General features: G+C 41.7%; 4 protein-coding genes across 5 annotated transcripts in view; 2 read left to right on the top strand and 2 right to left on the bottom strand.

Moving 5' to 3' along the window:
• The window catches only part of LOC105273762 (zinc finger MIZ domain-containing protein 1), a 58829-nt gene extending 48744 nt beyond the window's left edge, over nucleotides 1-10085 (bottom strand). The window contains exon 1 of the mRNA XM_011316373.1: nucleotides 9656-10085. The gene's annotated coding sequence lies outside the window, so the exon portion shown is untranslated. The remainder of the gene's footprint in view (nucleotides 1-9655) is intronic.
• Nucleotides 10086-10355: 270 nt separating this feature from the next.
• SMC1 (structural maintenance of chromosomes 1) lies at nucleotides 10356-14409 on the bottom strand. Its single transcript, XM_011316371.1, has 2 exons — nucleotides 14187-14409; nucleotides 10356-14116 (listed from the first exon to the last, which is right to left on the bottom strand). The coding sequence occupies exons 1-2, from the start codon at nucleotides 14296-14298 to the stop codon at nucleotides 10542-10544; spliced, it is 3687 nt and encodes a 1228-aa protein (XP_011314673.1). The 5' UTR covers nucleotides 14299-14409; the 3' UTR covers nucleotides 10356-10541.
• A 212-nt stretch (nucleotides 14410-14621) lies between these two features.
• LOC105273760 (serine/threonine-protein kinase Aurora-2) lies at nucleotides 14622-16044 on the top strand. 2 transcript variants are annotated; one of them, XM_011316369.1, is made up of 4 exons: nucleotides 14622-14762; nucleotides 14840-15178; nucleotides 15261-15792; nucleotides 15888-16044. In XM_011316369.1, the coding sequence occupies exons 1-4, from the start codon at nucleotides 14737-14739 to the stop codon at nucleotides 15963-15965; spliced, it is 975 nt and encodes a 324-aa protein (XP_011314671.1). In that variant the 5' UTR covers nucleotides 14622-14736; the 3' UTR covers nucleotides 15966-16044. The 2 variants fall into 2 exon arrangements, with proteins under 2 accessions (XP_011314671.1, XP_011314672.1); XM_011316370.1 differs by having other exon boundaries at nucleotides 15261-15550; nucleotides 15888-16006.
• Nucleotides 16045-16318: 274 nt separating this feature from the next.
• LOC105273759 (A kinase anchor protein 200) overlaps nucleotides 16319-25082 on the top strand; it is a 39123-nt gene continuing 30359 nt past the window's right edge. Inside the window, exon 1 of the mRNA XM_011316366.1 lies at nucleotides 16319-16437. The gene's annotated coding sequence lies outside the window, so the exon portion shown is untranslated. The remainder of the gene's footprint in view (nucleotides 16438-25082) is intronic.

The raw sequence follows: 25082 nt of genomic DNA, 5'->3' as shown, positions 1-25082 counted from the left end.
TATTTATCATTCAAAAATTGATTGTTAAATTGGAAGTGAAATTTATTTTGATGGACATTTCAATCAACTGAAAAACATTTTCATTTTCTGCTCCATACCACAGAAAAATTATTGAAAATCGTGAGTACTGAGTGGCAACGGTTCTGGAAAATTACTAATGGGACACAAAAAAATATAACGGTTCACCGTTTTGTAATTATTTAATAATATGAAATTTTCCGGCAATTTTTATCAAAAATTGATTTTAAAAAGGAGGACAACATTCGCACCCCCTAGAAATCTCATGAGACATTAAATAACGATAAATTGCAGGAACGTTATATTTTTTATGGCAATTCCATCGCGAATCTGCCAGAAAAATGAAAAAAAAAAATGTGAATTTCGGCGGAAAGGGTTGCACCCTTAATAACACTCCGGATTTTGACTCTTTAACCCATCACCAGCGAGTTACGCCATCTGATCTAAATTTCAACTCACCGAATACCAAAATTCGGTTAGCTATGCTGTTTACCCTGCCTTTGCGAAATAATTAGTCACGCGCCTGCGGCAAAGTGCGCCAGTACACATTGTAATACACCGGTGAATTTCCACCGGTTAGAGAGTGAAGAGAGAGAGCAAGAGAGAGTGTGTACTCACTGTTAGAAAGGGATGGTGAGACCCTGACTTTTTCGTTTTCTCAAACTGTGTTTACATGACACAGATATTAAATCCGGGTATGTGTAACCGCAGTTGCGATTTTACTCGCCTATATTCATTTTTTTTTTCTATTGCGCTCTTTCCACTCATGAAAATTATAGTCAACCTAGTACCAACAGTTTGAGGCCATTGTACGTGGAGCCTCTGGGTGACTGTACATATCGATCGATCGTTGGTAATCGCGGAAGGTGCATAATGAGATGTGGAATGCACGCAATAGGCTGAGTTTACCACGCCTGGCATTTCAATCCTGCGTTCAACCCTACAATTGCTCGAGTGAACAATTTTACGTGCGCTAAATGAGAACACCGAATTCGGGGGAAAATCCAGCCAACACTCGGCCGATAAAGTCAATCTCCTTGCTTCCATGGATTTCAATTGGTTGAATCGAGTCCTTGAAGGAGACCATTCTGAAGATAATTTTTTATGAAAACAATCCCTCATCTCCAGGAATATTCTCTATCCTCACCAACTGGTTCTTTAAAATCATTAATGTTCACGTGATTCAAGTTCATTACAATAGAATCATCAACGAGAAATCTCTACCCCAAACCTGCCTCACCCAAAATTCTCCCCAAAACTTGAATAAACTTCTTGCTCAGCTGATGCACCTAAGATTCCTCCAAGCGCATCATCACCGAGTTGAGCAAATAGTTCTGTTTGTCCACCACCCCCAGCTCGTCCCCAAAATTACAACCATAAAATTAAATTGTCCCCAAACCGAGGAGATAATACAACCAAGCCAGCCTCCATGACAAATCAGATATTCATTAAACTCGAGGCACCCTCACTGGGACCAATTTAAACTTGAATATTTCAGTAACCAAGAATAAATCCAGACCTTGTGTAATCATTCGGAGGAAAAATAGTCAAGTCCATCCAGGCTTCTGAGGTACCAGCCACTGGCAACCCAAAAGCCTTCCAACTCCTGAGGTATACCCGAGAGAAGATCAATAGGAATCTTACGCCCCGGATCCACCTTCTTCGCTTCTGTGTCAGTATACATATATATAACGTTACGTTGTGGCAAAGAGGACAAAGGTGATGCTCTATTCCACCACGTAACTCCATACGAGACGTACGAGGAATGAAATACGTATATACAAGGGTAGAAAGGATGAAAAAAAAAGAGAGAGAAAGAAAAAAAAACAACGTTGGGTTTATCCTCGAGGGGGTAGAAGCGAAATGGAATTTTCCTCAATAAAATTTAAATGGAATTCCAGGGAAAGGAGAAGGTGAAGTAATTTGTAGCCCTCGATGAGGCTAAAAAACCCTTCAATTCCAGGCTCATTGATTTCATGGCTGGCCTCATCCCAAAACGCTTCCACTCCGCCCTGAAATCATCCCTCCTCCCTCTTCGTCATCTTTCTCATGTATTTTGTGCTTGAAACCTTGGTATTACCGCAGTTTGGTTTCACACGAGTCCCTCAAGTCACTCCACCTCTCTCTTCTTCATTTCACCAAAGAGAGACCGATACGCACCGTGACGCGTGCACATGGCTCACACCAATATGCATCAAACATTTGGTATTGGTTCCACCACCTGTTCAACTGAGCAATAAATCGAATGGGTTGATGGTGTATGCGACAAGGCTCGAATTTTTTTTCCCTGTTGTTGGCCAGACGACGTGTTCGGATAAGATGATTATAATGACGATGGACTAGACGAACGGCCAAGTGCATAATCGCTCTCAGCACCTGCGTTTTTTTCCCCGGGATGAGTCAAAAAGGAAGGAGAAAGCTCGTGCCAATGCGATTCCTACACCTGTCACAATAGACATCATTCACGAAAAGGGGGAGAAAAATCTGGAAGAGCGATGGAATGAAGATTCCCCATGACATCGCAAATTCACCAACATCATTTGAAATAACCCAAGTTCCTAGCCATTCAATGACGCAATAGCTGTCCCCCTCGATCTTTTCATCACACCATATGATTGACCTTCACATTACCCCACTCCCTCCTGATCCCACCCCTCCATTCAATTAACCACCTACCCACGATTACCTGAAAATTTCATCATGATGAAGAAGAATCCTTCAACTTTGGTCTTTGAGTAGTGCGCTCGACGATCCAACGATCCAACGTCATGAACTTTACGATAGTGACGTAAATTGCGTGGGGTCAAACGTGGGGTTGGTAGCAACAAGGAGTGGGATGAATATCACGGTGAATATAGTCCATGGCCCATGGGCATGGTATCGTGTGGGGAGGGGTGAGATACCACCAAGTGAGGGAGTGGGAGCCCTCTGGATGGGTATTGATCAGTACGGCTCGACAAGACGCCTTACAGGATACTATATCTACCAGCCCCACCATCTCCCCCCTCAATTCCCTCTTCACACCCTCTTCCACTGGTTTCTCTCTCCAGTCTGCTGCTCCATTACAGACACCCTCCAACCGGTCTTCGAATGTGTGCGTTGTAGCTGGTACGCCATCGTCGCGACATAGTGCCCCCGATTGCGATATATTTACCCCGCTAACCAGCCCTATGCTCCTGAACCACCCACAACCACCCACAACCACCCACCACCACCCACCACCATCCACTACCACCTACTACCACCCACTAACACCCACTCCCGCATTCTACCACCACCTTTCGACAATTCTCATCATTCTCCCTCCTCAAGTTCGCCTCTACCCTCTCCAGGTTATCTTGCCTTCCCCTCGTTCACCTCGGGGCAAATGGAATCTGGATGGACGGAGGGTGGTAGCAATACAGCAATGCGGGATGGATGAATGGATCATCGCTAGAGAGGGAAAAGGACTGGTATGTGTGGAGATCGAGTGGTGAAGTACACTTGGATTGAGTGAGAGAGGGTAGCTATACCAAGAGGTTGAGTTTTCGCTGGTCCTCCTGAGATACATGCCAAGGGGATGCTCCCTCTGAGAAATTCCGCTGGTCATTTATTACCAGAGGGCAACAGCATTCACTGGACTAGGTTGGAATTTGTCCAGTGGATGGGGTATCTCCAGGTTACGTTGTTCCTTTGTTTCAAGGTTTTATGGTATCAACAGATGTTACGATGACGAATAAAGGTGACTGTGGATGATACTCGTTGTTCTTTTTCATTTTTTTCTTTTTCTTTTTATTCTCAACCCAGTGGCAATTGGAACCTTCACATTTGGCTGGCACATTCCCACCTGTCGGCGGGTGCTGCAAGTCTGGGCTTGGTGGCACGAGCCGACTGCCGCCTGGTGCTCAAGAACACCTGTAAATGCCGCTCAATGCGCAAGATGTCGAGGGAATATCGACGACGCCGTTATCGGATTTAGCCTTGTTCTTTCTCCGAGTCTATCGACTTACCCGCTTCCCTTTGTTCTCTATCCTAGAAACATGAGAAAACTCCCGGTGATGACGCTCTAACCTCGAAATCCTCTCATCGTCGGGTTGCGTTGTACCAGCGACTCAATCGGTCAAACAGTTTTCTGGTAATGTGAAGGTTGCGGGTTCAAATCCAGTGTCAGGGCTCTTCCCAGATAAATCGATGTTCTTTTTGCTTGCCTTTTTTACCGTTTTTGCTCACGCAAAGTGGCAGAGTAGCGGATTGATCAGGTGGAAGAAATTGAAAGGGATGTTGTTGGAGGCTGGAGACGGCAAGGTCCGCCGCAAAATACAACTTGGTAGGATATCGACCAGCCGGAAGTCTGAGTAGTTGTTGCCATGGAGACGCTCGAGTCAATTTGGCTTGGGCCAACAGTCACCCGGCATACCAATGCACAAGCCAAGATAAATGACATTATCCATATGTGTGGGTGCATTGTCATTGTTATTCAACAATTGAATAATTCCAGCAATATCTATCCCTTATAGATTCTCAATTGCACTGAAGAGTGAATACACCTTTTTAGCTTGTGCCCCCTCCCCGCCCCCCACTACATGGAAAATCGTATTAAGAGTTTGTTTACTACGCGCAAACTCCTTCATTCTCACTGTGCACTCTTCGGTTTTACCCACTTGTCTTGACCCTCGAACAAATTGAAAATGGACCATCGATTATAGGTCACAAATAGTCGAAGGATCAATCATCAATCAATCATTCGAATAAACATCCGGAAAAATCAATGCCAAAGCGATATGCGATGTGAAGCAAAAGGCTTGCGATAATGGAAAATGTGAGAAATTTATTGAACCGTTATTTACCCACTCTGATCCCTCCGAATAGACTTGCCAAACGTAACAAAAAAAAATTGCGGGGAGATGATTTCACACCATCCCCAGTGGACAAGTAAGCCATTCGCCATAGGGTAGAATATGGGTATACAACGCAGTCTGTTCCCTACACCGTATTATTCAGCATAACCGGGTTGGGGATCCCGTTCTCCCCCATTTGAGAACGGATGATTACATCACCCATCACGTGATATATATCATTGATGGTAATTCTCCCATCTCACATACGTAACCTCTCCTGCATATCGCTCTGTTTGACCATGACGCAGAGCCGCACGTCTCATCGATCAAATCAATCAAGCAAAGGGAAAATCCCAAGCCCACGCTTCAAATTAATCCATCCACCTGATAGCCAAAAAATCAAATGAAAGAAGCTATTTAAAACACAGCGATACCACCATATCGACAAACTTCAAATCGATTTTCAAGTTGATCCAGAGAATAAATTCACCTCAGAATCTCTTAGACGTTAGGCACTCTTGGAATAATTCATGCCTTCCCCCCACTGAATCCTGGAGGCATTTTCAGGAACGCAGGAAGTCGCGAGAGCAATCTCACCCTCAGCCACATCCCTCCCCTATCTTGACTCCCTCAAAATCGAGGAAAAAAGAAAATAATAAAGGGCTGAGGGTGGGCAAATCCCCACCACGAATTCTCTCCCTCCTCCTCTATCCAAACCTCGACAATCTCCACTGCTCAACCATCTCCACTCCCTTGTCTCTGTCCCACTATTCACCCTCACCAGTTTAACCTCCCTCCAACCACCCAACAATCCATCTCACTCTTGCACTTGAACAGCCTGCTTCCATTTCCACACCCCTTCACCCCAGAAACATCCACACACATACACCAACAACACCAACCGACAGATCAATACCTAACCAACAACCAAGCTGTTCAGATTATCATTCTATCCGTCCAGTTTGTGCCAACCGAAACACCATCCCCACCAACAACACCTAAATTGTTGGATACCGCGGTTTTCTGTTATGAAATATGCCAACCAACGACAATCAGCTTGACGCCATTGAATTCTCCTCGGTGGGAATGACAAGGGCGCTGGATCGAAAATTCGGAATGTCTTTGATAGGACTGAGTATACTGTTCTCAAAGGTTCAAACGGTCAAAAGGTAGTTATCGTGGTTGTAGTACCACGTGAATAGTGGGTCAATCACGAATCACTCGGTGCTAATCGCATTCCATTAGTTTTCCGTTATTTTTACATGCTTTCGCTGGAGGGTTCATCAGTTTCAATTGTCACACTTTGAAATGGGAACATTGAATTAATGAAACACTCAGCGCTCGATGCAGCTAGAGGCTTTTAATTTGGAACGGATTTTATGAATGAGAGGTGGTTTTATATTTTAATTCAATAGTCATGCCATTGCATATACTCCGACGTCAAATTAAAGAGCAACAGGTGTCCTCGGGGCCTATCATTCAACGTGTTCGGTTGGTAAACTCGGTAGCATCGCGATATGACAGGCACTTAATGCCATTTACTCCGAAATTTTTTGCTTTGTCATTTTTTCCGGGTAATGCCATGTGAATTTTGGATTTTGGTGGATGAGATGGTGAAGGCTAGAACTTGGAAAGGGGCCTTTTCCCTTCGATGTCCATTTATTGGAGGTATTCAATCAAAATATCCAAGATTACATCCTCAAGGATATGGGGTGGAATTAATTATCGTTGAAGGCTGCCAGGTGACAACGGTGACAAGATTTGAATGATCCAAACAATGGATTGAGCAATCATCGAAGAATTTTTTGCACTTGAAAGACTAGACGAGTATGGAATTTTAAAAGACTAGAATTCGATTTCACTCGACACCCCCTGGGGCAGCCCCCTGGCTGTCGTATGATCACGAATTAATCAAACTGATGAGATTCATCAATCAAAGTGAATCATAATCAGCCAATTGTGAAAGAAAAACCAATCTCCATAAAAGCAGGATCGTCACGCGATACGTGACACATTCACCATCGAAACCTGCTATGACGTCAAAGCCTAGCTTCCTGGGGACACCCCCGCAGAATGCTCTCATAGGAAATGACAACTCCCGTCCTCCCCAGGAGCATCAAATTCCACCTACACTTCTACCAACAAAAAAAAAACCTCAAATTCAATGACGTGGAATTACAGACCCCTGGACCTGCGCATCGTCAACGTAAATAAACTCATCGTCGAGCACCGGTGACATGTAGAGGTGGGTTGTAATACCGAAGAGGTAGGTGGTGGGAGGGCGTAAATAACATCCATTAGTTTCCACATCCACCGCATCAAGAGAAGATCGATAGCCACTTCGCGCCAGCAATATCCGAGACGAAAGACCAGGAGAAGGAGGAGTTGTCAAAGGCGCCTTCTGAGGGATCTAAAACCTTCGTCAAGAAGTCCTTCAAGCTGAAGAGAAGAGATGCAGCAAAGGATTCAGAGAAAGTTTCAATTTTCATCGTGTTATATTTTGTCAGGCCGTGGGTTTACTCAGGTTTTGGGTATGATCCTTTTGATCTTTTTTGCTGCTAGATCAGTGAATACAACACGAAGACAGCCTCCAACCAACTACTACTCTAAGTCTAGATGGCTCTTCTTTAGGCGCCTGTATGTGGTTTTATCTCACGGGTACTCGGGGATGTTGCGGGTTGATTTATCGCCTGGTGTTGCCATGGTAACCACGGCGTGACCGGCTTGCGCGACACCCTCATATCCTAGTCTACTCTCTCTGGTTTTGCAATATCCCCTTTTCTCTCTTCTCCAGCCACCATCCATCTATCCATCGTCTCTGTCGGTTGCTCGGTGTAGATGGTTATTCTGTAGCTGGAGTGTGCAAAACCTCCCTCCAATGTATTTCCCCACTGCAATCCGCTATTTTCTCCCCCACCTCGTCACGTTGGAAGGACTTCTCTTTCTACTTGTTTCACTCGTTCTAGGGGACATGAGGGAGCTAAATGCGAAACTCTGTCTTGTTCTGGTTTCCATTTCGGTATTGGGGTGGCTTTCCACCGGAAGGGGTTGGAGCTGTTGGGGATAAGGCAGATTTCTGCCTTCTGAGGTGAGGCCTTCTGCTGGTGAGGTAAGGAGGATCTGCTTTTTCCTCACTCTGCCCATAAGGCAGGGGTTTAAAAGCAGGGGAAATGAAAAGTTCGAAGAGAATCTCGAATTTTCCAGAGAGAATTGCAGAGGTCCAGCATATCGGGACGTATCACTTCGAGAATGGATGGAAAAGGAAAATATTCTTCCTCACGCGGATGGAATAAACTTTTCTAACTCATATGCATGTATATGGGATAACTTTTCTTCAACTTGAGACAAGTGAAAACCGAGTTATTGTAAGGAATAAGATAGTTAGGATCGAGTTTCCATAGTTGAAGGATTTTTCCTGACGGAAAAGATGTTTTTTCAAATTTTAAATTCTCCTTAAAGTTTCCTTTAAAATTCCAAATTTTTGAGCTCTTGTCTAATTTTCCAGATTCTTATCAGAATAATTTAACTTGTTCCCATCGATTTTACCTCTAGCTTTTAAACTATTAATGACAAAAGGTATTGAAATTTTAGTGGTGGTAAATCCAAAAAAAAAGGGGGTGTATCTTCAAATTGGATTGCAGTAATGGGATGGCGAGTTATTGATGCTGAAGGCGTTGGAGATGGTGATGATGCTTGCATGAACTTGAATAGTTTAGGTTCTCCGATGATTACGACGCCTGGTGGGTGGTGGGTGGGAGGCGGGTGTAAATGGAGATTATTGATAAAGCGATGATTTCGTGGGGACAATGGGTTGTGGGGATGAGGGGGAGGGTAGGGGTGAAATAGTTATTCGGCATTGCTGATTGTATTGATCGGGTCGAGTCAAGTGGGAGATGGGGTTGATGACGGGGCGACGGAGCATTGATAATGCCCTCTTCCTGACAGATTGTACATTTGCTAACTGAAATTAGATAAAGGAAATTGGAATGCCAGTTGTTGATTGGGTTCGACTTTTTCTGGGCTCTGGTGATTTATTTGGGGGAATTGGGGTGGCTTTTTCGGGGGAGTTTTATGATGGGTTTCAACCTGGGGTCAGGGTAAGGAAGGAATCTGGAGGGAGTTGCAGGATTGACCACGTGGGGACGCGAGAGACTGGCACAGGAAATTTGGAATTTAAGGGGCTTATTGAATTCAATTTTCGAGATGGTTTGGGGCGAAAATTGATCGATGGAATGCTGATTTTGGCTTCAATTTATCGGGGAGGGACTTTGGAGGAATTCGATGTCTTTGGACAATTGGTGTTGGATTTACGCGGTTTTGGGAAATAGGGGAATTTCAGGAATCAGTTGATTTTTCGTAAAACTGTAATTCAGTCATCTTTCTGATCAGATCAGAATGAAAATTCATGAATTCCCGATAATTTTACAATTTCAAAATGAAATAATAAATATTTCCACGCGGAAAATAGATAGAAATCTGGAAAATTCAACTAAAAATGATTTTGAATTTTGAATGAATTCGTTTTTCCAACGAAAATTCAAGAAAATTCTGAAATTTTCATTTTTTATTTGGTGACCAAAAATTTGGAATTTTAAAAATGATAAATTTTGGATTTTTGGTGGTATAAAAACATCTTGATGTTGAATCAAGGATGCTATCCTGGACACTTGATACAAATGGAATTGTTCCTGACCCAGGGCGTCACTCTACGTCCTGGACAAGTGTCCGAACAATGTTGATGAATTTTGTTTACGTCACAGGAAGTAACGAACTTTGTTAAGTTGCAATTTATACACAAAAGTTAATAAAACTCGACTCACCGGTGTTGACACAAACTGCCGGTGTCCAACTGCCTTGATGTTTACTCTAGAGGTCATCCCCTGGTCCAAGAGACGCCGGAAATTCACCGAGAGCTTCACAAAACTCGTCAACACTCACTCACTGATGATAAACAATAATAAATAAGCTACTACTAAACAATATTACATATTACACTAATGAAAACACAATCACTTTGTTAGCCCTGAAAAATTGACCGCCAAAACCGGTGACTTGAGTTTGCGCCCTAACCTCTAGATTTATTTTTCACACTTTTCTCACATTTTATGTCAAACAACCGCTCGTTTTATTAAAATCTTGAATCGTTGCCGTTCGGTATACAATTTTACGATCGCGTGTCAGTCTCAAATTCTCACCTTAATTAATTTTCCACAATAAACGGCGGCTGTCGTCTCGCCACTTGCGGTTCCGTTCAAATTCCGCAGCGACACACACGCCATAACCGTTAACAAAGAAAGGTGTCATCAATAAAATTTGAATTGCAATTCTCAACTGATAATTACCAAGTTCGCTCGTTGATCGAATTACTCTTGATAATTTCTCCAATAATTCCTACAATTTTTATCCATAAATCCTCTCTACCAGAATCTCCTCTTTCAGTAATTGCTCCTGTAATCTCTGCCATTAAAAATATACAACAGTAAAAATGACACCAGTGAATAAATTTTATACGAATCTATTTATTTACATCATTCTTGCAAGAGAAACTGACAAAAAAATGTTCTCATCACTTTCATCTATGAAACAAATTGTCACAAGCATTACCAAATTCCTCTAAAATACGATAATCAAGATCCTCCCGCAGGTCTCGTCCCAGGATCCCCATAAAATAAAAAATAAAAAAAAATCCAGAATAAATATCCATCCTCAATTAATGCTGGCAGGATAGGCAGTCAAGTCCAGAGTGAGAACCTTGCTCTCCAAGCACACGCCGACCTCAGGACAGATCCCAATGAGAGCATCAGCGTGACAGTAGAACTCCTCCTTCAAAGAAATAACAATCGTCTGCAGAGAGCTCGTCTTATCCCTGATATAACTCGCCACTTTTCCAATATTAGTATTATCCAGAGCAGCGTCAATCTCATCCAGAACGAAAAAGGGAGCAGGTTGAAAGCTGTGAATAGCAAACAGAAGAGCCAAAGCGGCGACAGTTTTCTCCCCACCAGACAGATTGGACATCGGTTGAAATCGTTTCCCTGGAGCCACACAATTATAATTAATCCCATCGAGATACGGCTCCTCAGGATTCTCAGGTCCCAGAAATGCCTGGGCAGACTGATTTTTCGCGAGACTCTTGTAAATCGGATCAATCTCATTCGCCACATGCTCGAAGCACGCCATGAATTTGTCATGCCTCTCCTTCTTCACCTTCTCAAACATGGTCTTGGCCTTTTTCGCCTTCTTCCTGGACTGTTCAAATTCCTCATTGGTCTCCTGAAGCTTCTCCTTCGCCAAATAGAGTTTCTGAATGGCCTTCATGTTGGGTGCCTGGATCTTCTGAATACTATTCTGCATTTCCGAGATTGTTTTATTCAATTTATCAGTTGTCTTCTTGACGTCGTCCTCTTCCACGTCCTTGAGATTATCAGGCAGAGAGGAGTAATCAATGGTGATTCTGGCCTCACGTTCAAACTGTTGAGTGTTATTGCTTGCTAATGAGATCGAGTCACTGTTAATCTCATTGGTAGTATCACCAGCGATGTCCTCCATGTTGCCCCTGATCATGGGAATGGCGATGTCCTCAATCTTGCACTGCATCAGAATATTGTGCCTCTCAGCTTTTCTCTGCTCAATCTTTGTCTCAATGCTGTTGAGCTGCTTCTGAACAACCTGAATGTCCTTGGCAATGGCCCCCACTTCCCTCCTACACTTGCCAATCTCCTCCTCTTTTTGATCTACCTCCATCTTCTTGGTTGTCCTCAGAGACTTCAGTTCCTCCATCTGTGTCTCGTCATTCTCAATCTCCGCCTTCTGGTTGGCCTCCGCCTGCTTAGCAGACTCGAGCTTGTCCTCGGCATCTTGCACTGCCCTCTCCCATCTGAGGACATTGCTCTCCGTATCCCTCTGCTTCTCAAAATCTAATTGATTATAAATCCTGTTGCACTGATTCTCAAACTCCATTCGCTTTTTAGCTCGTTCCTGTTGAGATCGAAGCTCTCGTTCCTCGTACTGTCGAATATTGGTAACACCAATCTGCTCGCAAAAACTAGCGAACACATCGTCCTCCACATTATTCATCTTCTCCTTGATGTTCTGGATCTCCTGATCGCGTTCAGCCATTGTTTTCTCAATGGCTGCAATCGTGGGTACAAACTTGTCGAGCTCAGCCTGCAGGGCCTCCAGCTCAGACTCCAAGTCAGTGATTTGTTTTTTCGTCGCTGTAAGATCGCTCTTATTGTATTTCAGTCTCGTCTCCAGACCTCGAATCTGGGACTCAATAGTGTTGAGTTCAGACTCTTTCCTGGACTTCTTCAGGGACTCCCTGAGTTCTTCTGTAAGTTTCTCCTTTTGAGACTTGAGCTGTGCCATTTGCTTCTCGTCCCAACGTTTGGCCTTTTTGGCTAGATCGAGAGATCCGCCAGAGATTATTCCAGCTTTCTGGTAGAAGGTACCGTCCAGGGCAACGCAGTCATATCTAGCCTTTTTGTCCATCTCATAGGCGACTTTGTTGGCGTCTTCTGGAGTTTCGCAGACCAGAGCGTTATTAGTGGCAAAGAGAACAGCTCTCTCGATGTCCTTCGGAGAGAAGTGTAGAACGTCGTACAATAATTTCACTCCTTTCGGCTCTTGAATATTCCTCAGACGTTCCTTCAAGGGTTTAGCCTGGATGTAGTCCAGAGGAAGAAAAGTCTCGGGCTCCAGGTATTGCTCCTTCAGATACTGGATGCATTGACGAGCTGTTTTCTCTGTGTCCACGACGATGGCCTCCATGTACTTACCCAGGACCTTCGTGATAGCCACGTTGTACCTTTTGTGGATGGGCTCGCACATATTGTACATTCGATCGTAAACTCCTGGGAAGAGCCTCTTGAAGTTCTCTACTATCTCAGTTTTCTTTTTTGTTCGAGATACCTCGTGTTTGTCAACCTTGGCATCACCCAGCTGCTCAGAGATTCTCTCCAGCTCCCTCTGGAGATTCTGGATCCTGTCTTTAGAACTGCCAACATCTGACTGGAGCTCCTGGCGCAACTTCTTCTGGTCCTCGAGGGCAGCTTCAGAAGTTCTTATGTGCTCTTCCAATTTTTCCACACGTTTTAATGCCTCGTCTCTCATGTGTCCCTTTTGCTTCAATTTATTCTCGATGTCAGTTTTCTTGCGACTCTCGTTGTCGAGCCTGTCCTGATCAGATTTCTGCTCTCGATTGATAGAGTCCAGCATTTGGAGATAACGAGCTGATTGTCGACCTGCCTCTTCCTTCAAGCGATTATATTCTTTCACCTGTTCATCTTCCAGCTGAACATCTCGTCCCTGCGACTGGGATTGTCCAGCAATGCTGGCCTCATAAGCCGCCTTGGACTCCTCGACCTGTCGCAGCTCCTCCTGAAGCTCGTTAATGTCCTTCTTATGAGCCTCATCAGCAGTTCGAGCCTGAGCCAATGATTTCCTCGCTGACTCAACCTTCTTCAGCATGTGAGCGACTCTCTCCTTGGCTTTAATAAACGTCGGTCGTTTCTTGGTAATCTCAACCTCAACCTCTCTGATATCCTGCTCAATCTTGGCTAGCTCTCGAGCGAGCTTTCCAGACTCTTTCTTCTTCTCCTTGAGTGTCTCCTCAGCCTTCTCCTTCTTCTTCTCAATCTTCTCGACCTCGTGCTGCTTCTTCTTGTGATTATTCTCCAAATTCTCAATCTCACGCTCATTATGATAAAGCCTGAACAGCTGGAGCTCCACCTGTTTCTCCACGTACTCCTCCTTTAGGCGTTGATACTTCTCTGCCTCCTCTTTCTCCAGCTTCGCCTCCTTCCTCTCAGCAGCAAAACCTTTTTTCTTCTGGTAGGAGAACTGCGTCTCCTCCTCTGCTCGTAACATCTCCGTTCTCAGACGTTCGTACTCGGATTTCAGGGCCCCAGAGTTGGATATCTCCTCGAAGAGGGCTGTCCGTTCCTTCGGGTTCTTCATAGCAATGGACTCAACAGCACCCTGGAACACGAGGAAATTCTTGGCTTTGACGTTGATCCCCAGGTGTTCAAGTTCACTCAGATACACCTGAGAGGTGACCATCGAGCCATTTATTCGATGCTCTGAGGATGAACCCTGGACAGATCTCAGGAAGGACTTCTCTGTCCCATCCTCCATCTCAAAAACAGCTGTGACTGAGGCACTTCTAGCCACAGGTTTTCCAATTGATGCACCATGAATCAATTCACTGAAACGCTTCACTCGAAGGCTACTCGTTTTTTCACCCATCACGAAGGATATGGCGTCCATGAAGTTGGATTTACCTGGGGAAAATTCAGACATTAGGGGGTTTGTGGGGTTTGTGAAAATGAGACGCTTGGAGGCATAACTAACCTGAACCATTTGGACCCACCACTGCGGTGAACGATTTCAGGGGTCCAATTATCAGTTTTCCTTTGTAGGACTTGAAGTTCTCGACCTCGATGTGCTTGAGAAACGCCGGCATCCTGCCGAGTTTTCTTTTTATCACTTAGGATTGTGAATTGGCGCCACAAATTTTGGGATCGACGACATCAACACAATCAGAAATGCCCAAACAGAAATAGTGTGAAGTGGGTGGGGCTCCAGCTGTTGGCAGCACTGTAGACACGCGCACCCCTGTTTGTTCTCAAATTTTTTATTCAAGTTTAAAAAATATTCTATTATTTTCAAGGTGAAAGTATAAAATATGCTATTCACCTCGTTCTACAACTGAATTACAGTGTTATAATTTATGTCATGACCTTAATGATTTTCTGATTTTCGTTGGCAGAAGTGGAATTGAAGAGCCTCGACATCTTCAGGGAAGATGAATCCATAATACACAATGCATACATAAATACAAAAATCGTTGGAGATTTCGTAAACTTTGACATTCCGCTCTGTGTCCTTTGTGTAATAATTCATGTGGTATTTTAATGTGAAGACAACGTGCGTAAATCATCTCTCGGTTCCTACAAATTTCACTTTCGTACCCATTTTATCTAATGATCTCAAGTTTTTCGTAGAGATCTGTTAGAAGAGACTAAGAGGATGAGTTCGGCTGTTTTGAAATCATCTACTGAGAGAATGGAACGAGCTCCTGATACAAAGGATCATGATTCTGGAGAAAATGACGAGAATAACCGAAACGCCGAGAATTCCTCGCAGGAGAAGAAGCAATGGGCCCTCTCTGATTTTTCAATGGGGAAAAAAATAGCCAAGGGTTCGTTTGGAATCGTTTATTCTGCAAAGGAAAAGCATCAAGACGTCGTGGTTGCCATGAAAATTTTATTCAAAACAGAAATCGCCAAGACTGAGATGAAGCAGCAAGTGCGAAAGGAAATTGAAATTCACACGCATTTGAAGTAATTATCGCGTTTTTGTACGTCCTCATGGCATTTTAAAATGATAAATTTCAAATTTGTTATCGTACTGATATTTTTACAGTCATCCAAACATCCTGAGGATGTACGGTTGGTTCCAAGACGAAAAGAGGATCTTCATGGTGATGGAATTGGCACCGGGTCGCGATTTACTGACAATAATGAACAACATCCCTATCAAGAGGTTCAGCGAACCAGTAGCTGCTTCTTATGTGAGCCAGTTGACAGAGGCGATGAAGTACATCCATAAGAAGAGGATAATTCATCGAGATGTCAAGCTGGAAAACATTGTCCTAGGGAAGGACAATGTTCTGAAGTTGACGGACTTTGGATGGGCTATCCACACACCCACCTGTAAGTCCTTCGGGATAAGTAAAGTACGTGGCAACATGGCCCCTGAGATGCTTCTCAATAAACCATACGACCATGCTGTCGATATCTGGGCTATTGGAGTCGTTGGATTCCACTTGATTACAGGAATGTTTCCCTTTTTCGCGCGAGATAAAGAGCACGTTGTCAAGAAAATCACAAATGTTGAGATCGAGTTCCCCGATCAAAGACCTTGCAGTGATGATGCTCGTGATTTAATTTCAAAGGTTTTATTATTAAAAACAATTTATTATTAAAAACATCGGGCTTTCAAGAAATCAATTAATCGTGGAATTAATGATCGATAATTTTTTTTTTTCAGCTGATTGTTTTCGACCCTGCTAAGAGACTGACTCTAGGACAAATATCAAAACACGAATGGATTTTGAAGAACCGTTGAGTATCAGAAATATTTTATTGATGGTTACCAAAAAGTGTCAGTTAAATTATATTATCTAATAAAGGTGATGTTTTCTACTCTGTATAATTGCGGGGAGCACCAAGTTCTTCAGTTCTTTTATCCTGCTGCAATTTCTTTAATCGCAAATTAAATTAATCAAATTAAAATAAATAGCGACATAAATTGGATAGAACATTATAACGGATACTTCAGTTATGGCGGTTATTCTCCCTGCGTTAACATCGGTAGTTCAAACTAATGGAGAATTTCCCGCGAGATGTCGCTGCCCTGTCGTAAATTTTCGTCGACATCCCCACAAGGCTGCGTGGGGCGCAGTGCGCAGTATCTTGCCGGCGTCGAGTGGCGTCGAGTTTAGTGAACTGGTTTTTCGGTGCAACTTGAAAAGGAAGGATTCATTGAAAGTGTCGTGTGCTCTCCCGCCGTTTTACCAAGGACATCATCCCCCGCCCGAGTAAGTACACCACAAAAATTAACTCTCAATTCCGTGCCCCAAAGAGCCAAAAAAAAGCCCCACAAAACGGTTAATTCAGCGTCAGGGAGTCGTTTCGGAATTTTCATAGCGTTTTCACACGCCCGGGCATCTGTTGGAGACGCCGGCCGGCGCGCACCGGCTCCTGTTCCCTTTCATCACCCCTCGATGCCAAAGAAAAAAGAAAAAAGAAAGAATCCCCGAAACTCTGGGTGAACCACCCGAATAACTTATCGGCTAAAAAATAGAAATTCTCGATTGTCCATTCGATTTTTCATCACTCCCAGGCAAAAACAAAAACTACTCGTCAAAATGTCGACCCTCCAGGACTCGGAGTGTCCTTTAACCTCCAAAATCAATGGCCCCAGGTCCAGTTGATTTCCATTTTTTCAATCCGTAAGACTCTAGTCGACGAACATCTAATAAAATGGTAATAAAAGGCCTGAGTAAGGGCCTGATGGATAATCGAGTGGGAAATTGGGGGTATGAGTAATATTCAATCAGGGAATCCGTCAGAATTATAGCGATCAAATATTTGGAATCGAGTCGAGTTATGCACCTGGGGAATGGGCACCCCAAATGTGACTGACACACGCACTCTCACGGAATTTGATATATATCCGGGAATATACATTTTCTTTCACATATTTCGATAAATATTGATATATTTCTGGAGGAAATATTGGCGTATTCCCATATCTGTAATTATTAGCATATATATATTTAGCGTGAGTCCCGGGCAGTTTTACCGGCGTGTTAGCCCCTCCGGGGGCTGCTTCTTATGCACGACAGTACGTGTGCAGTTGGATAATCGATTCTGCGCACGAATGTACAAAGTTCCGGTTCCTATTCGGAGGACTTGGGAGGGAATCGAGAGGGACATCGTCGAGGCTTTTGTTGGGTCATTCTGGCCGTCTTCAACGGCCAGTTCACTGATAAGATGTAGGAATTTCATAGGTCACAATCGAGTTCAGAATGCAAATGAATCTTCTATCGATTTAACGATTTTTGCTTTGATCTCTGAAGAGTCTGCAACAATTGAGGTTCCTCTTCTTGATAATTAGACTTGAAATTAAAAAATGGGAGATAGGTAATCAGGAATTTTGAGGGCTGCAAATACAAATTCCAGCGATTTTTTACCGATTTATTTTCGATTTCTACAAGGTCGGACAATTGCGGTTCCTCTTCAGAGGACTTTTGGGATTGAAAAAAGGGAGTTCAGGTGATATGGAATTGGGGGTTTTCAGGTCAGAAGGGAGTGTAGGATTTTTTCAACGTCTGAAGGGAGGGGCTGTAATAATGGGTGTATTAATTGACAGACGGCATGAAATATACCTGCGCACATTTTTTTTAATTTAAACCTGCTCACATTTTTTAAAATTTAAACCTGCGCACATTTGAGATATAACGAATGGTGTATTCCATGGTACTCTCAGTCAATTGAGTTGTAAAATTCCCGGTTATAGTATAGATAGCGAACAAACGGAAAAATAAATCATTTTTATCATAATCAATTTCTCGGAGTGATTCGTCACGACGGAGTACGTGAATCGTCTCAATGAGTCAACACAGACATGAACAATTGACCCTGAAACTTTTCTTTCGGTTTACCCATGCGGGTGATTTCAAATAAAAACTGGGGAATTTTTCTCGACACTCCATTTATCATCACGTACTTATTCATTTCATTGCTTCCAAACCCATTGAGATTAATATCGAATCAAATGGAGTTGAAAGATCAACTTTTTGTTGAACTCATATATTCGTGATTTGATTTTATGATTCGTGAATTATTAATATTGTATTAAATTTCACCTATGGGAAATTTGATCTTTGGATTTCAGTGGAATTTTGATGAATTCGTTAGGTATTGACGTTTTGGATTTTCCTGTTGACAGTTAAAAATTCAGGATGAAGGGCGTGTGTCACTCTTCGAAGTCTTCTAATTCGACATTAGTTAGCCACTCTGTTGGTACCCTTGGGGTTCCCCTTTTCTCTCTCTTTTTACCCACTCGGGATTCTCTCTGTGTATGTGCGTACACGCCATTCCCGTTGTGTTTGCCTCACAAAAAAAAGGGAAAGAGCGTTAAAAAAAAAAGCGAAACGATCGGGTCGCATTTCAGTGGCTCTCAACTTTGCTGATTTGATCGGCCGTGTAATTACCCCAATGAGTCTGGTAGACATCGTTTGATGCGTGAGAACCGTCAATTTAACGCGCCAGGAACTGGTTCTTCGCTGGAGAAGATGTGGCCTGTGGTACAGCTACAACCGCATCAAAGATATATCGATTCTGATCGAGCACACAAGGCAAATCGAACCGGTGAAAATCGATTCTCACACCAGCCATTTCTCAAAAATTGCCAAAAATTCTCCAAAAAATTTCATTTATGGAATTATTGTTTTCAAAATATCCCAGGAGTTAAAATTAGTAAAAAAAATTGAAATTAATTTGTTGCGTGGCAACCCAAGCTCCGAAAAAATCTCCATTTTTTTTATTCTCTTCCAAAAAATAACCAGTGATTTTCGAAATATTCGCATAAAGGTTGTTTTAACACTAAAAAAATGAAAAAAAAAGGTACGGTTTCACTTGATTTTTTCACTCTCATCTTTTTCCAATAAATACTAGTCTCGGTGAAAAGCCCCGGGCGACGGTTCCTCGAAGCCAATCTCTTCCCTCGAATCCGGGATAACATGGTTCAAAAACCAATGAAAACTCCTTCGACATTTTATCGTTTTTTCATTGTCTGCTGTTGAGGGTGAGGGTTCAGGGGGGTTCACGTAAATAAACAGTGAATCGAGGGATTACGATCACTCGTGAAGATGAGGATATGGGGTTTTCCGAGTGATAGTGACGGATTACACGAGATGTAGTTAGGCTTTGAGTTTCATTCGGGGGGTTAAAAAAAAGGAGAAAAAATTGAGGGGGCACATGAGTGTATTGCTAGGTATTCAATAGGGGGTTATGGGGGCACAGTAGTCGGCCATTGCTGTCCGGCGCAGCTGTTCGCCATCCGTGCCCTAGTGCTCCCCCGCATTCCTCACCCTAGGGCAAAAAAAAAATGGGGGTGAACAAAACCCTCATTGTTCCTGTCATTATTGATTATATTTGCTCTCTTGGAATAAATTTCGAGGGGACGTTAACAGATCATCTATTTTCATCCATTATCATTATCATTATGGATTATCATCAATTTTTGTGAATTACCGTATTTAACTCAATTCTCGTTTATTTATTTATTAACGTTGTTTTTATTAACGTTTCACGGGATTTTTGTGGGAAAATATCTTTATCCCTCCGTTTTGATGGCAGCATCTGATGTGTGGTCTTATCACGTCCGATGACACTACGCGGAATGGGTAATTAATTATCTTCACACGAGAGCAGAACAAGAGTCTTACGATCTGCGTGCAACTCCTATTCCCTCTGGCTCTTGTCCTTGGCTCGAGGGCAAACCCCGCGTCTAATTAATCGTAGTTAATTGCGGTAATTACCGTGAGTAATGTCATCAAGTAGTACTTGCATCCAACGAAATTCCTCAATTAGAAGAAAAAATTGAATGAAAGTGAATTTTTCGCAATTCCCCGGAGAAAAAAATAGCGAATTTTTTATTGATTCAGAACCGGATGGAATCACTTACGAGTGCTTTAATGAGGTCTTGCATATGATTACATTTCAAATGTGTCACTCATTCGTCATTTCCTGGAATCTTATTGAATATCCTTATCGGAGCGTTGAATATCATTTTTTAATTATCATTATTGCGATGATTAGTCATTCGGGAGAATAATTTACGGAATTTTTGGATGTATCTTTTCATTATTCTTCATGTCATGGGGATTTAATAGGGGGGGCTTAGATGTCTCGTGTAAATAAATATTTTTTGGTAAACAAGGGCACACGCACTATACGATCATAAATATGGAGCACAGCCCTCTGCTTTTTAACGCAAATACAGATCTGGAGATTTACCATGTCTCCGGTATTCTCAGGCGTAAATATTTATACAGTGTGATAAGAGCCATTCTTTCGTACAGTCGGACATTCCCCGGATTCATCCCCCAAAAATTCCAGCCTCTCAGCTGGTTTCCCCCTTTTGGTAATTATTTATTTGTCGATCAGAATAAATAAATAGTTTTCATTCTTCCATTTTTATCGCCATCTCCAAGAGTTCTAAGGAGAGCCGATCCTCTAGTCGTTGAAAATTAATTGGCAATTGTCAGTTGAATTTAACCGACAATTTTAGCTGTTCGAGGGCTTGATGCTTTTTCATGGTTTTGTTTGAGCAACAGCTACTCCTGGATGGGGGCAACTTCTGGGAGATCACTGGATGATGCTGCTATAAATGTCTGGTTTGCATCGTAAAATGCATCTCAAAATAGTTGAAGCTAAGACCTCACTAGCACTCATGACCTCCGGTGAAATGGGTTGAAGGTTAAGGTCGAAATTTCAGGGTTAATCAATGATTTTTTTATTTCGAGGGATTCAGAGACTTCTGAGTGCATCTATTATCCAATCTATTATTATTTATTATTATTTATTATCCGGTAATTTCATGACAGAACATTTGGAAAAAGTGCATAAGACCGTTTTATCATTCGCTTCGTGAGTTCTGAGAAAATTTATTGAGATGCCCTAAAATTCCGAGATAATTGCAAAATAATGAGAATAATTTTCAATTTTTCAATTTTTCAATATTTCAATTTGTTGCCTCTCCACCATAAACTTCGCCCTTCTCTTCTCGTCAAAGTTTCAAAGCCTTCCACTATTTGTCTTGACGATTAAAAAGCCTTCCCGAGACATTCAAAACATCTCAAATATTTTTTCAAGACCCCGGAGTATTTCTTCCTGCTTTGCGGAGGATTACACGTGTACATAATCCACAAAACGTGTGTTAAGGGGGAAGAAGTGGGGGAGAATGCGAACACGCGTTCCAAATTTGTTTTTTCTTCTTTTTTAAAAAATTTTTTTTTCCATCCATTTTTCTGTCGGTTGAGTTTTTTGGCGGCCGTGGAAGGATGGGGTAGAGGAAAGATTACAAATTCCCACCGCAGGTAGAATTCGAGATAGATGTGGGTACATGTATATAGTATACAATATACAATGTACAATAATCTACGACTATGGGTCTTTCTATCCCTCTCTAACTCCCTCTGTTCACTCGTACGATGGATTTATAACAACCGGTTTTTGTGGTGACCGTTTTCGCGAGACGCCTTCATCGTCACGAACCAAATAAAATTTTAATGCCTCTGGATCTAGAATTTGACTCTTGAAAAAACGAAATTCCCGATTGACAAAAAATACAACAAAAACAAAAATGGCCACGCAACCCGGAGCACAATTTTCCCCACGAAAATCGAAGAATCGGCTGATGCTGATCAAATCTCATTACCGATTTCTTCATCTCCATTAAAATCCTCCGCACCTATCCTATTTATTTTTCTCGCATTGTTCAACCGTTCTCCTCTATGGTAATGAGAGAAAACATGAAAATTCATTGGAGCGATCATGACAGTAAAAAATGAAAGAGTACAGGAACAGTGAGAAGGCGAGATAGAGGAATAGAGAACGTCATTTAGCTGGAGTTGGTGTACCGTTTCTTGTTTGCCACGGGGTTTTTCATCCTCTCACCTCCCTCTGCACCTTTCTCTCTGGTTTACAACTCAAAGGTATCGACTTTACTCCCCACCATCATCCTCGAAACTTTTTCCCTCAACAACCAGTACGTAAAAGAGAATGGAACATGGAGTATTGCACTCACTCTCTTCATGACTCATACCTCATTGTCAAGTTAGAATGGTACAAGGTACGATCAATCACCCCTCCACCGAGCCTAATCGATATTCTATCAACCTGACATAATCCACTATTAATTCCCCATAATGAAAACAATAAAAAACCCCAAAAATCCCCCCACAGATGAAAAAGAATTGAAAAAAAAGCATCTCCAAATCAAATTAGAAAATCGTTAACGGAAAACTGGCAATTGCCCTGTCATTACGTCTTTCCCCTCTCGAGGAAAGCATTAATACGATTTTTTTTTCATTAATCACTGGACTAAACGAGCCCGGAAATTGTGGTGTAAAGTATGAAGGGGTCGTGGCACTCACTTGACTGTTAACAAATTCTTCATATCACTCTTGAGATTCATACGACGAGAACAAATTTTCAGACTTGTCCTTCCTCTCATTATGCAGTGGCTTTAACCACCTCATTTGAAGATTAATCATCCTGAAAAATCTCGGATGGTGAAGTACCCAGTGCTTGCAGGAAGTATCGAATTAACGCTTATCTTCTAGCGGCGAACGATAAGTGGAATTACTCGTTGGCAAGGGTTGGAAGGGGTACTGAGTGCTCTGTACCATTTTAACTAGATTAAAAAATCATTTCACATTCAAAGAGATCCTTGTTGTCTCTTCTTCAATCAAACGTCGGCTGACGATCGACTAATTCGAATGGTTCATTTCTTCCATTATAATTTCAAAATAATCCGCACACTTTACTATTTTATTTTCACTATTTTATCAATTAATAATATTGCACATCGAGGGAATCTCCATGAGCATCACCTTTTTCATCGTACGGCATTGAAGTCACCGTTGGCTCGTATTAAACAGTTAAGAAGTTATTACCATACAGGGGAAAAAAAAATTTAGCAAATGAAAAAGAAATTATTTTTAAATGAACCAATGAAATTAACAGACACCCATGCGATTGCAAGTGCTAAATATTGATTTGAATAAATTTGTTCAAAGCAAGTAATTGAAATTTTATAGTTTAATTGGAAGTTCAATTATTTGCAAGAATTCCAATCTGAAATTAGTGTCTGAAGATGCATCCAATTTATAAATATAGTTGGCAATCTCATTTTATTATCATCAATTATTATCTTTTTGCATATTAACACTAGAAATTTTTTCTTCAACTTCTCAACAGTCATAAAAAATTAATGCAATATAATTGAATAATTCTATTTCATTTTCGATTTTATATAACAATATCATGAACAGCATATTTATTCGGTTTTATTGCATATTTATTAAGAAAGATTAAATTGGAATGAATCACTTCAAAGACGAAATAATCAAATAGGTATTGACTTAAAAAATAATTTTAATTATTTCAAATTCGCTAAAAGCAAAAATATTTGGTTGGAAACGAATGGGTTTCCTTCTTTTAACTAAATTCTTCTCTCAGTGGATTCGCGGAAATTCTTGGAAAATCGTAGATGATTTGGCATGTTCATTGAGTGGATAACAGTTGTAGGAAAGTACCGGAGTATTGAGTATATGTGTTTAAATAGTGTTCAACACATGTGCACATATTCTCACCGAGCACTTGACCGACGCATCTGGTGTGCACATTCAAGGCCGGCCAATAAACTCACATTACCCGTACCACTTGTACAGATCACGATGATTCTCAGCAGTTATATACCAAGGACAACACAAATTTATATTGCTACGAGGAGAATAATCCGTGTTTCACTGTATTTATAACTTTATTATAAACAAGTTGGATTTTATAGTTTCGGCAATTTCTTCTTCTTTCTCTCAAAGAAATTTTGCGGACTACCAGTGATTGGAGATGGCAAACCAGTCGGTTACATTTCTTGGTTTATTGATCATCAATTTCAGTTTAATTAGAGGATATGGGAGAGGATTGGGATCAAGTTGGAGAAGTTGCCAGAAGTATAGCAGTTGTTTATTGTGGTTTTTTAAGGGGAACGTATTTTGGGGCTTCGGTGGATTCGATTACAGGAAGGGTGTGGACATACCACATTTTTTTTTTTACCGAATTTCCGATTTAATCGATGGCTTAACGCTATTCATCAGTATTTAATAATTAACGATTTTTTTTTCCATGGATTCAATTATTAGGACCGATTTGGGAGGATTAAACAGGTCATTGGAGCCTATTCAAGACGAATGGAACAGATTCCAATCTTTTTTGTACCCACTCATTTTTTTTTTAATGAAAATCGAAAGTCTCCGGCTGCAACCGAGAATATGAGCACCCGCCCACGGCTTTCTTTCTTCAGGGGATAAAAAATTGGTATGAACATAATTGGAATCTGTTTTGTTTGATCTCGATGGGTTCCTTCGCCTCTCGATGGTGAAAAATGTTTTTGTCTATAAAGGCTTTTAGGTCGTGATTTCCATACAATTTGAATGTAATTGAGCTTTAGAATCAGAATTGAAATAAATTGCTAAATTAACTAAAATATCCCCACCCTTGCCCCGAAAAACCTCAGAATTCTGCCAAGAAAAATAGTTCTCTTTGTTCGATATTTCTGCTCATGTAGAGGAGAATTCCATGTCGACTGTGAAGTGATAAAAATAACCTCGTCCCCTTTTTCTCTTTCAACCCCAGGGTATATCCTCAAGATTTATCAAAGAAAAACCCGCGTGAACAAAATCAGTGTTTATTATCCACTTCAAGAATATGTAAGATAACCTCTCCCTCTCATCTCTAGAATTTTAATTAAGTTTGATTAATGGACAGTGTTCGATTAATTTAATCACTCCAAGCCGAATGGGGGGAGGAAGAAAAATCGTTAGACTAATTAAATAGGTTTATTCGATTATAAAATAAATAATTAATTATCAAATAGAAAGTTTGGTTA

The sequence above is a fragment of the Fopius arisanus genome, unplaced genomic scaffold, assembly GCF_000806365.1.
Source record: "Fopius arisanus strain USDA-PBARC FA_bdor unplaced genomic scaffold, ASM80636v1 scaffold00007, whole genome shotgun sequence".
Classification (NCBI taxonomy): Eukaryota; Metazoa; Arthropoda; class Insecta; order Hymenoptera; family Braconidae; genus Fopius; species Fopius arisanus.
Note: the sequence above shows the minus strand (reverse complement) of the source record. Positions and strands in the feature narration are given on the sequence as shown.

Excerpts from the sequence above, each read along its gene's own strand:
- LOC105273760 (XM_011316369.1), top strand. The coding sequence starts at position 14,737 with ATGTGGTATTTTAATGTGAAGACAAC. Across the intron at positions 14,763-14,839 it reads TATTTTAATGTGAAGACAAC|AGATCTGTTAGAAGAGACTA; the intron begins GTGCGTAAATCA and ends AGTTTTTCGTAG. Across the intron at positions 15,179-15,260 it reads GAAATTCACACGCATTTGAA|TCATCCAAACATCCTGAGGA; the intron begins GTAATTATCGCG and ends ATATTTTTACAG.
- SMC1 (XM_011316371.1), bottom strand. The coding sequence starts at position 14,298 with ATGCCGGCGTTTCTCAAGCACATCGAGGTCGAGAACTTCAAGTCCTAC. Across the intron at positions 14,117-14,186 it reads GGTGGGTCCAAATGGTTCAG|GTAAATCCAACTTCATGGAC; the intron begins GTTAGTTATGCC and ends AATTTTCCCCAG.